The sequence below is a fragment of the Danio rerio genome, chromosome 3 (assembly GCF_052040795.2).
Source record: "Danio rerio strain M-AB ecotype USA chromosome 3, GRCz13ab, whole genome shotgun sequence".
NCBI classification, from domain to species: domain Eukaryota; kingdom Metazoa; phylum Chordata; class Actinopteri; order Cypriniformes; family Danionidae; genus Danio; species Danio rerio.
Window position 1 is genome coordinate 55,860,001 of NC_141023.1, and position 12,500 is coordinate 55,872,500.

At 36.9% G+C, this 12,500-nt stretch overlaps 3 protein-coding genes across 6 annotated transcripts in view; 2 read left to right on the forward strand and 1 right to left on the reverse strand.

Annotated features, from left to right (window-relative positions):
* Nucleotides 1-1,055, forward strand: part of slc27a1a (solute carrier family 27 member 1a) — a 58,756-nt gene extending 57,701 nt beyond the window's left edge. The window contains 1 exon segment of the mRNA NM_001013537.1: nucleotides 177-1,055. Coding sequence (NP_001013555.1) covers nucleotides 177-334 — 158 coding nt within the window. The 3' untranslated portion in view covers nucleotides 335-1,055.
* The window catches only part of adgre5a (adhesion G protein-coupled receptor E5a), a 162,900-nt gene extending 160,845 nt beyond the window's left edge, over nucleotides 1-2,055 (forward strand). Inside the window, exon 18 of the transcript XR_015481291.1 lies at nucleotides 1,489-2,055. The gene's annotated coding sequence lies outside the window, so the exon portion shown is untranslated. The remainder of the gene's footprint in view (nucleotides 1-1,488) is intronic.
* A 1,089-nt stretch (nucleotides 2,056-3,144) lies between these two features.
* The window catches only part of trim35-13 (tripartite motif containing 35-13), a 14,424-nt gene continuing 5,068 nt past the window's right edge, over nucleotides 3,145-12,500 (reverse strand). For 2 of the 4 annotated variants that reach the window (XM_087245203.1, XM_087245201.1), the window contains 5 exons: nucleotides 7,444-7,539; nucleotides 7,114-7,344; nucleotides 7,001-7,023; nucleotides 6,795-6,913; nucleotides 3,145-5,087 (listed from right to left, as the gene is read on the reverse strand). In XM_087245203.1, the coding sequence (XP_087101329.1) occupies nucleotides 4,552-5,087; nucleotides 6,795-6,913; nucleotides 7,001-7,023; nucleotides 7,114-7,344; nucleotides 7,444-7,539 (1,005 nt within the window). In that variant the 3' untranslated portion in view covers nucleotides 3,145-4,551. Of the gene's footprint in view, nucleotides 5,931-5,978; nucleotides 6,914-7,000; nucleotides 7,024-7,113; nucleotides 7,345-7,443; nucleotides 7,540-11,712; nucleotides 12,112-12,500 lie in introns of those variants that run through there. The other 2 variants (XM_087245200.1, XR_015481292.1) reach the window with 2 other exon arrangements.

The following is a 12,500-nucleotide window of genomic DNA, read 5'->3' on the forward strand; positions in this document are numbered from 1 at the left end:
AAAAAAAATAAATAAATAAATAGTTCTAGAAAGTTAGAAGTAGTGTTAAAACTAGAAAAAGATTAAATCTTGAAGGAAAGGGAGGTTAGAAATATGAGATTAAAAGTTAAAATTGTGTTTTTTTTTCTGTAGCAAAAACAAGCCTATTTACATTTCCTACTCTTGCTCGTTTACAGGAACGTTTAAAATCCAGAAGACCAGACTGCAAAGGGAAGGATATGATCCACGGCTCACAACTGACCAGATCTACTTCCTAAACTCCAGAGCAGGGCGTTACGAACTTGTCAACGAGGAGCTGTACAATGCATTTGAAGAAGGCAGGATTTCCCTTTAGACAGAGAAGAGAAGTTAGTTTGAAACTACCTGATCTTCTCCTAATCTGTGAACACATACACACAGTGTTACCACAATGCAACAGAAACCACACTGATTTGTTAAGCTAGTATTTAGACATTACCATTGTTTAAAAGAATAATATTGCATCTGATGAGATGTCTTTGATTCGGTAGCCTACTAGAAATCATAAGCTGTCTTAAAAAGGGCAAACCATTTACCCAATATGCAATAGGCAGTTTGACTGAATTATTATTTTAATGCAATATTTTGATTTGATGGCAGCAGAATACAATGTGCACTCCCAACATAAGTAAAACAAATACCCAAACACTAAAGCCATTAGGATGAAAGATTAAACTCCATTAGGATATAACACTAAAGACACTAAAGAAACCACTACAAATCAGCTAGTTGAAAGGTTTTGAGCCTGAAAAGATGATGATGAGTGTATGTTAACAGACGTGAGTTTTTACTAAGTGAACGTTATTAAAATGCCTAACTCCAAAGTGATTTTTAGAAAGCTGAAAGATACAAAGTGTCTTTGTGAACAGCGAAGTGCCTTAGTTTTTTACTACATGAGCTTTATCCAAGTGTGATATGGCAAGATGAATGTGGCCTGACACTTCATCCTGAACAAAGAAGTTTTTGGAAAACAAAACCCAGTAAATTGTATTAATATAGATCTGAATGATTAAATGAATAAACATTTTTATTCCAAATTCTTCTCTTCTGGATTTAATTTCTTGGCCTTTATACTGAATTTTTGTTGAATTTTTTTTTTTTTTTACTAAAGGTGCATCCCAAATCACATACTCATGCACTATTCTACACCATTTTGTAGTGTAAAAAATGCAAGTAGTGCGTTCACACTGAAAAATAAAAATAATAAGTGCACTTTGTGGTCATTACTGCTATGAGATTACAGATCATTTGATATAAACTGATTATTCATGTTTTTTAAACTTGGATTTATAGACATTGCTGTGCTTTGGAATTTAAAAAAAAGGGTTAAATATGCAAACTGACAGCCAATCGCAATGGGGGCATTTACTTTCAAGTCTTCAATCTGCTACACCCATTCAAACTGTGTGTTCAGGTTAGAAGGACCCAAAACAGGACATTCATTCATTCATTCTTTTTTTTTTAGCTTAGTTCCCACATAGCAAAATATCTCTGGCCCAGCTCTGGCCCACACAATCAGGTTTTGCTTGGCCCACATGCCGCAGTGAATTACGGTACATGACTGGACCAAATCTGGCTTCCAGACAAGGGCCAAACACAGACCATATCTGGGCCAAGTCTCAGCCAAGTTAATAACTCATAACTGGGCCTGAACTGGGCCAGATAGGTTGGTGTGTCACGATTGCAATGAAATTGATAAACCCATGGAGTGATGCGCTTTAGGCACACTATGGGCATGTTTTTTCTCATAGTGACCTGATTGGTAGAATTTCTTTTCTTTACTCAAAAATGATTTTAGTGTATCTTAAATGTGGGTCAAGACTGGCCAAACTCACATGGCCCACTTATCAAATTTTTAAATCTGGGCCAAATACTACGTTTTTCATCTGGCCCAAATCTTGTGTGCCGCCTTAAAAACGGTGCCACCTCTGCCAAACCCGGGTCATGTTTGGCCCACATGCTGTATGCCAGTGCCGGATGAATGCCTGCTGTGCCAGCTTTTTGCTAAATCTGGGCCAGAATTCTTTGCTACTAGGGATTTTTTATTAATCAGGGGTCGACCCAGCGGAATGAACCACCAACTTATCCAGCAAATGTTTTACACAGTGGATGCCCTTCCATCTGCAACCCAGTACTAGGAAACACCCATACGTTACAACATTAAAAAAATATATTTTTTGAAAAAGCCAGATCATGACCTTTTTAAATAATGCCTTGTTTCCATTGAGCGGTACAGTAGAGTGAGATTATGTATAGGTCACTTTGATCAAGCTTGCTTTTCCACTCCCAACAGTAACCCTTACTCCGCAGGTGTGGTGTACTGAGTAAGGTTGCGATTGACGTCATTCTCGCTCAACAAACTCAAGAAAGTCAAGTTTATTATAGATTTATATTACTACAGATTTAGGTGTGATGTGAACAGCCCCATAAACAATAGTTATTGTGTTATTATAGTGTCATGTTCATTTTTTCGGCTATGTATTTAAAAATGGTGCTTGTTGCTTTTGTCTTTTTGCACGCACAAATGGTGATTCACTGTAAAACAATCAGCAGAGTCTAGCTCCACTCTTCACTACCATACTGTTATGCTAGGTACTCTTATGAAAGGGTCTCTAAAAAGTAGAGTTCACTTTATTGGTACTTCTGACAGTTGTAGGACAATAAAAAGTACTGTAAACTACAGTAATGCTAATTGGAAACAAACCATACGATATGGGGCAAACAGGGCAGATAGAGAACTCCTAGATCAAATATAAATGTGAAAAAGTTATGCTGAAAATAATATTGAAGTAAAAGAGACCAACACAGCAGCTCATTTCCTAAATTATCAATACAATCTAAAGTACCAACAGTACGCAAGAAAACATCTTATTTTGGCATTTAAGAAAATGAACTCAAATGAAGAAAATTCTTACCTTTACTATGTTTACTGTTCCTCTTCCTACACTATCATAACCTTTCAGCATAATAAAGGCTAAAAAAATGTTAATTTGTGTAAATACCACTAAACTGATTATTATAAAATTGAATAACTGACATGAAATGCATTAATAGGTCTGAAAGAGTCCTACAAACTCGTTTTAAATGTATTTGCAAATGTCAGACAGTAGAAATCATGCACAAAGATGCATTAAACTTTTTTTATTGAATAAAAAAAGAGTGCCTTAGTTCACCCAAAGATTTATTTATTAATTTATTATTCCCTTTACTTGTTCAAAACCTATTTGATTTTCTTTCTTCTGTTGAACACAATAGAAGACATTTTGAAAATTCCTGGTGGAAGTTTCTTCCTGTTATAGAAGTTAATGAGTCAACCAACCATCAACCAACATTCTTCAAAATATCTTTTTGTGTTCAACCAAAGAAAGAAATGTATAAAGAGAGTGCACATGGACAAGAGTGAAACACAAAAAAAGATATTTTAAAGATTGATTAAAACCTATTAAAAAAAAAACTATTGACTTCAATAGTAGGAAAAACAAATTCTATAGTTGCAGGTTTACATTTTTTTTTTTTCAAAATATCATCTTTTGTGTTTATCAGAAGTAAGAAACTTCAGAATTTAAATGAATTCACTCTCGGATTGACTTCCAAAATTCCAATGACTGTCACAGCAATAACATTAATCCAAGACAATTGCCTCTGTGTAGTGTCTGCTGCATCGGTTATCTGATTGGAGTAGGTCTGATTCGATTTGACTGAGCAAAGACATTAAATAATTTGTATATTTATGATCCATTAAATAAGGTAAGGAAATTGAGTTAGATACAAGCCACTTTAGGGGTGCTTTCACACCTGTAGATCTATTGTTTTATTTTGAGCTTTTTACACCTGTAGATCTCGTGTTCCTTTCCAAGCTTTCTTACCTATAGATCTATTGTTTTATTCCAAAACAGGGATTCAAATTGTAACAATGTTGCTTCTTGTTCTTGATGCGATTTTGCTTTTTCATGGTTTATATTTTTTCAAGTTTCTAATGGACCAAAATAATATACCAAGTCAGTAGGAGTAAACTCTCCTCACATTGATCAGAGAAGGGTTTAAGGGGCTGTGGCTAAACATATTTCACCCAAGCCATCAAACTGTCATCATCAGAGATGGCCGGCAATTTTAGAGTGGAACAGATGTTCAGATTTTAATTGAAGATTATCAAAACAAACAGCATTTTTCAGTGGATTAACTTGCGTGGATTAATTGTCCATTAGACTAACAATTAAAAGACAATAACTGTCCACAAGACTAGCAATGTGTGCAAACAAAATTAACATTGGAAATTCAGATTTTAGTGGACCCTAAGGAAATTATTTGTAAGGGGAAAAAATTAGTGACTGCATGAGGACTTGTATTATTATATGGACTTGATTGTATTATTGTTATCACTGATACAGTATGCTGCAACACACCTTTATTCTGTTATGACAAAGAATTTCACGTGATTTAGACCCTTCCTGACCGTTTTGGTGAAGTGTTAAAAACCCAAACCATGTGAAGCTGAAGATTTCTATACTATTAGCTCGTAAGACGTTCTGCGTATCATTCTGATTTAATGGAGATCCAAGCCGGCAGCACTTTCAGTGGGTACTCCTTACACGCGCTGCAAAAGTACGGGAATGCTCTGGGCGTGATGATGTCTGTATAGGTGAACAGAGGCGTCCTCTCCCGTAGGTCATAGAAAGTCACCCTGGACCTGTTCATGTCCAAGACGACTCTCACCACCTGCGGCTCCTTGGTCATAGTGAGAGGGGACCATGGGGCGGTGCAGGCTTTATACTCTCCGTTTCGTAGCCTGATGGTCCAGAAGCCCTCGGCGGGCGTCAACACATGCTTTCCCTTCCGGCTGATGGATGCACTGGCCACTCCAATGACCCAGTAAGTGTTGTTTTTGACTTCCACATCCCAACTGTGTCGCCCAGAGCTGAAGCCCTCATAGCCCAGAACCTCTGCTCCGACGTTGAAACGCTCAGGGTTTTCTGGGAGCTTAAACGTCTGAGAACAGCACTGTAATGTAGTCAGATCCTCTGACAGCAGGAAGCAGCTGGCCGCAGTGTTCGGATCAAGGGTCACTGGAGCTGCAGCAAAGTTGATTTAAGAGTTGAAATGATGTTGATTAAGTATCAATTCTACACCACAACGTACGTAAAAATAGAGAAGAACAATCTTGTGAGAATTATGTTTAAGGAAGCCAGTAGTTGGAGGCCTACATATAAAAATGCCAACAAACACTAGTACTGTACGAGCCATTCCTAAGGGCTTTATACACAATATAGATGTGTGTTACCTGACCATTTTTGCAAATTCATGTTTTTTATAGCTTATATGGAGACATAAATTGAATAATTTTTCAGAAATTGCACTTAGGGCCCTTGGAATGGCATTAGTTTTTAAGGTGGTCATTAGAGAAGTTAGTTTCGTAGATGTACAGTGGGGGAAATAAGTACTGAACATCCCATTTTTTTCTGGGAATATTATTTCCAAAGGACCTGTTGGTGTGGAATTGTCAGCTTTTGGTAAAAGCCCTAACAATACAATGGGAAATGGGAAAAAATATTTATGTGTCATAACAATGACATGACACAAGGAGAAAGTACTGAACTACTAAAACGTATGTAATACTTTATATAAACATTTTTTTGTTTTTTGTTTTTGTCGATGGCAGCTTAGAGATGACTTTCAAATGAAGAATGAAGTCACATGCTTTGCTCAGGTGTGAGTTTTTCAGACTTCAACAGAGTGTAAAAATCTTGATGGTTCTGTGAGTCTCGTCTACCAAATCTGATTTTTATTTTCTATGTTCTATTGGGTTCAAGTCAGGGGATTGGCTGGGCCATTCTACAGCTTGATTTCCTTTCTCTGAAAGCTTCAAAGAGTTTCCTTGGCTGTGTTTTGGATCATTGTCTTGCTGAAATGTCCACCTTGAGTTAGTCTTCATCATCCTGATAATGTAGATGGTAGCCTGAAGCAGCTAATATTAATTTACAATGATGAAGGGCAGAGGGTTGCTGAATAACTTAGACATTTAAGCTGCTGTCTGGGCTTTCACTGCCTTTCTACAGCTCCCTTTCCTCATGTGTTCAACAATTTTCCCTTTATTATTTCATTTTATTACACATAACTTTGTTTGTAAACTAATTAGATTTGTTTTCTTTGCATATATGGATTTCTTCGGTTGTTAAGAAATTTTATCCGGGGAAAATTTCAAGTCAACGCCACCTTTAGAAATATGTTTTCTGAGAAAAATGGTAATGTGTTCAATATTTATTTTCCCTGCTGTACTTTGTGATTATATTCCGATGTCATTTAGACAATTTGTCGTGTTCAAATAGGGCTTTGCATACCAGTTTATGAGTAGTTACATTTTTTAAAAGTTAGCATTTTTCTTCTTTTAAACTGTGATGGCATATAGTCTATAAGAAGAGGCTAAAAAATGAACACCTAGACATCAATATTATTTCTTGACAAGTGTGAAACAAGCAATATACATATACAGTTCTTAATATGCAAATAAGATAATATAATTAAATAAATAGTTTACCCAAAAATGTAAAAATAAATTGAAAAAAAGCCATGTCATGGACAAAAAATACTATGGACGTGAATGGCTGTTTATATATATCTTCCGGGAAAAAAAGACCACTTGAGTGTGAGGAATATATATAATAAGGAAATTTTCATTTTGAGGTGCACCATTACATAAAATGCAAAAATTGATAAGAAATTAACTGGCATGTTTAAAAAAAAAAAAAAAAAAAAAAAGTATTAAGTAGTTGAATACTCACTATACTGAATGATTTCCAACATTCTCTCCCACACTTTAAACTTCAGTGAGCCCAAGTGCTTGGCTATATCGAGCAGTGAACCTGCTATCATCTCTGGATCCTGGGGAATTCGCCAGGTTCTGTCAACATCCAGAAAGATACAGGGTTATTCTGAGCAAACATTGAAAAGTAGTCGAAGGAATTGGTTACTCAGAAAAGAGTTGTACCTCTTTATGGTGTCTTTATAATTCTAGATAAAACAGAGAGTAAATTAGTAAATGCGCAACATGAACTGTGTATTTTGAAGTTGTATTTATATCATACTCCTATAAACGTTCACCTTGAGGAATGGTATATCCTGAGACCTCATCTCCTGTTCAATAATTCTTATAGTGTTGGTTAGTGAAGTGATGTCATTCTCCAAATCTTCAATCTTTTCGTTCATCATCTGCCTCTTCTGTTCCCTTTCTTGCTTGAGCATGGAGAGCCGGGATGCTTCCTCATCTCGCAGGAACTGGTGCAGCGCCTCAAACTCCTCTCGGATCTGCCTTTCTGTGTTCTCTGCCTGATTCTGCAATGAAAAAGCTTCCATTTTACCTTTGAAGTGGAGAATCCATTGCCTTCTCGTGTTGTTCACCTGTTTAACAATGCAAACTCAAAATGGAAATACCTTAATATGATTCACTGCATGCTCACAGGTGAGTTTTACTTTTCGGAAGAGCTTCAACTTTTCCTGAAGTGGTTTTAAAGCATTTTTGAGTTCCTCCTAGAAAGGAAATAGAATGATAACATTGCAAATTATTAGATATGACCATATCAAAACTTTTTCAAATCTGAATCTTCATTGGGACAAAAATATTAGTATAATTGGAAGGAAACAACATCCACAACAATGGAACACCAATGATTTCCTGAATAAACTTCTGATCTCTGCAAATGTTATCATTTTATGTGTCTAGGCAGTTGTAATCCCGAAATAAAGCCCAACAAGCTTTTCAGTAGCTGTTGTATAAGCCTGAAGGGCTATATTCTGCAAAAACAACTGCCTAGATGCACATCACTAGTTTATTACATGTAGCATATATAAATTTACACACTAAATGATCAAGTTTATTTGTAGACCCTAGAGTTCATCCTGTTTGTTTTAGCAATTATTATCTGGCAATAAAATACATTGGATTGTTGTGATTGACAAATCAGAATACAGTTTTCCAGAGAGCCATGTAATAATATCATTTCAAGAGTTCAAAGTTAGCTGTTTAGCATACTGTCCCGAGAAAGAGCCCTTAGCTCGTAATTTCCTCTATCTCTGGGCTCCCTCCCATTTGCAGGGCGAGAGGGCAGTTTGAGCTCAGGTAGATCCCGATAAACTCCCCCAACTTATTTCTGGCTAATGACAGATAAGGGTGTATGGCTAAAGAGAAATGTATGGCTTGCTAAGAGTTCGACTATGAAGCCAATTAAAAATGTTCAATTTACTTAGGTCGCGTGTTTTTGGACTGTGGGAATAAACTGCTGAACTCTGGGGGATACTCACATGAGCAAGGGTAGCAAACTCCACACAAAAATGTCGACTGGTTCAGTAGGGACTTTAACTTGTGATGTTCGAGCTGTGAGGCATTAGTCCTAATCACTGGACCGCCGTTTTACCCAATCTAGAAAGGAGGGGGAGTAGGGGTGGGAGGGGAGATTCTTCAAGTAGACGATACAGTGGTGAGAAACTGGTTATTTATAGTGAGTTGGAAATTGTCTAAATGGTGAATCATGTGTTAGCTAATGTGGGAACAGCCGTAGACAATGATTTAATAAATAAACTTCACTTAATGAAGTTCTATATTATACTCTGTGTTATATTACCCTGGCACAGATGAAAATTTTTAAGTCTCCCAATTATGTGTTAAAGTGACTCTTAAAGGGTCATGACACCCCCCACTTTCAATTCACGTCTACCTCAGAATTTTTTCAAAAGATGCATCATAATGGGCATGGAGCTCCGCGAGTAAAGGGCAGGAGTGGGCGTGGCCAGCAGGGGAAAAGGAGGGGAGCAAACAACTGTTGTCAGTTGTCAAAATGATACACAAACCGTGAGGAGACGCATGATTTTATAGTTTACAAAGTTAAAATGCAAAGAAATAAACAGTAAATTAATGTCCAGTTACATTTGTTTTTCGTAATTTCATATATAGAAATTCATATATAGCCACAATTTATATCATTATATAGATAATCGTGTTCATATAAAGACTATAAGTGAGGACTTTTCTCTCAATCCCCGGGTCTGAATGCAGACTCAGTGCAGCGGGTCTCTTGCCCTGTCTATTTTAACGATTAGCCCTGTTGGTAATCTAGAGGATTTAGGCAAACACAGCAGCACGGCGATGTGTCTAAATGTGAACAAACTCCTGATAAAACGCAACGTCCACCATTCTCCAATTCTCGTACTGCTCTCCCGACAAAAAATGCTTGCTGCAAACCAACAGCTTTGCTGTATCGGCCCTGACAGGATCACAGGGAAAAACATGCAACAAACCCCATGGATCATGAAAACAAACACATACGACCCTTTATGAACAGCTAAATACTGTGTGCCGTGGGTCGTGTCTCACAGCTTGGCACTGGCAGGTCTGTCTTGCCTTCGGAAAGCATGTGCAGTCATGAATAGATAAGAAGTAGGCTCCAAAAATCATTTTAAACCCGGAAGCTAAAATTAGCTGACAAAAGCTCAAAATTATCCAGTTTTTTTTCAAAATTAAAGCTGACAGGTGCTAACATTGTCTTAACTGATGCTCAACACACAAATCTGTTAAAATCTCAAAAAAAGTACTCAAGGGTTTCTTGAATCTTCAAATATATTATTACTTTTTGAAAGTATTAGTGCATTCACATAATTATTTTTACGGATCACAAAAATAGTTTCTAAAGTAGATGATTTTCAGCTTCAATGTTAAAAATATTTGATCAGAAATGCACAAAATGTTATAAATTTTACATTTTAATATGTGTACAATTTAACATGGAACCGGAAGCTCGTGAATATGCTGTATATGGACACCTCAAAGAGTTTCACAGAATTTCTCAGTCACAAAAAACTTAACATATCTCATCTGTGCACACAAGTTGTTATTACAAGTTACATTATTTCAAATGCAGACACATGGCAAGCATGCATAAATAGAGGAGACAGCATGTGCATTTTGGACGTGAAGCAAACGATTCTGTAAAAAATAACGGAGGACATACAGCATGTATCTACTGGCTTTTTGGCATACAGCAGTTTGTCACTAAAAGAAGATGACAAGCTTTGTTTGAGCATGGTTCATTGCTGCACTCAGTCATTTTATTGTTATAGTGTCATGTTTTAGCTGTGTATTGAAAAAATACGTGCTCAATCAATGTGACTTCAGTTGTTTTCAATAGTTATGTTTCCATCCAAAGATGCAAACTAAATTTAAATGCAAAACAGGAATATCAAATAAAAGATGTGCAAATAATGCAGCGTTGCCACCAAATGGGTCAAAGAGAACAAAATCGCCACTTCCTGATAAACTGGTGCCAAATTTCAACAGTAAAACAGAATTTGCTGCAGTAGGAGTAGCTGCGTCAATCTTTTCCTTATTTAATAAATTACATGTGTTTTAGAAGACAAATGCTGACATGCAATAAATGCGGTGGCGTTTGAAAGCGTGAGACGTGGGGCACAGATGGTTTTAATACTGGCGCTAATTAATAATATAATAACACTAATAATGAAATGGTTAAGGCATTTTAGAATGACCAAAACATCATTTTAGATGTTTTACAATGCGGTCAGCCAGGTGGTTTGTCCATTCACACACATTTTTATCATAGCATGATCTTTTATTAAAAAAAAATCACGTGACTTTTTTATGCACATACTGGAATTTGTTCTGTAAAAGTGTTTCCATTGTAGTTTATGTGCATCTTTTCTTTTGAAATTTAAAGTTTATCCTACTCTGTTATGCGCATATGTTTTTTATGCGCATTTTCAAAATGTATGCGCATCATGGCATTTCCATCAATCCTTTTTATAACCAAAGTGCACATAAAAACAGGTGGATGGAAATATAGCTAGTGACTTAATCATATTGCCTATAGTAAACAAGCACCCTCATCTGATGACAGAAAAATCTTCATGAGACAACAAGGTTTTACAGATTTCTTGGTGCACAAAAGTGTTCTTGGAGCTTTATTTGATTAATTTAACTTTAATTAATTAAAGTCATGTGTACAGTACTGTTTTGACAATGTCTTTGGTTTTTTTTCTAGACATTGTATATCTAAAAAAAATTGGTGTCTCTGGAGGATGAGGGAGCGCTCGGGTTTCATCTGAAATACCTAAATTTGTGTTCCAAAGATGAACGAAGGTCTCAGGGGTTTCGAACGACCTGATGGTGAGTAATAAATGACAATTCTTGGATAAACTAACCCTTTAAGCATTTGTTTGCTTCATGCATTATAAATAGAAACATTTAAATCTAAATTTGTGAAACCTCAAGTTAAACAAGAAACCATAGTTTGTTTCCTTTATGTTGTGGTGCAGCGGTTCTGATATAACCCTTTGTATTGACCTTGAGTTAATTTTACATTATTTTAAGAAGATTTATTTAGATGCTAGCTAGTGTATACTTTCATCAACTCTAAACTAAGAACATGGGCGTCTAGTTTCAGCCTTAAGAGGAGGCCTCATTCTAGCTAGAGCATACCGCTATTAATAGTCTGATAATGAACCCAGCCAAGAATCCATAAATAAGTTCTGTGGTCCTTAAGAGAAGGGATGGGTGTGCAAATGGTTATTCTCATGAAGTGTGTTTGGTTCTCCTCTTGAATTGACAGTGTAAATGTTGAAAGTACACACTGAAATCAACGTAATTTGTAAACAAATTCAAGCTCACATCTAGGTGACCAAAAAAAAACATACCTTACAGTCATGGGAAGCTTCATTTAATGGATATAATCTGTGACCCTGGTGGTTCATTGATGACTTGCATTTGCTACAAGTTGGTTCCAGGTGCTCCAAGCAAAAGAGCGTCAAGGTCTCACCATGCTCCCTGCACGCAAGAGGGTCATTTTTGCATTTCTCCAGAAAGCCCTCGCAGGTCTTCTCAAGCACGGTGTTGACTACGAGCTCCCCCATAGATGACGGCTGACAGCAAAGAGGGCATTCGCAAGACCCTCCACCGTTCCACAGGCTTTCCAGGCAAGGTTTACAGAAGCGATGTCTGCAAAACAGCACTACAGGCTTTTGCAGAATACTTCCGCAGATGGGGCACGACAGGTCTTCTGCAAGATGTGATTGCTTGGTGGCCATTGCTTCTTTGAGTCCTTCATTGCCTACTGTAGTCACAAGGGGATACCATGACCCCCCCCCCCCCTCCCACTTAAGATGGCCCTTGGGAGATCTGTCTTCTGATTGGCTCCAGAATTTAATCAGAGAATACATCACTAAGTGAGATTTCAGCTGACACTTGATATCTTCTGATGGGTGCCTACACATCACGAAATGTAACAACAAGCTTCTGGATTGTAATTTGATCCTGGCATTGACGCAAAAGGAAGTCCATCAAGATTTTCTTCACATTCCATTTAAGAATGTGTGACCGCTTCAAAAGAAGAGCTAAAAGGCTGAAGAAATAAACAAAACTAGCCAAAATGATGCTGTGAAAAAGTTTGTGCCCCTAACGGATCTTCAACCAAACCCATTCAATG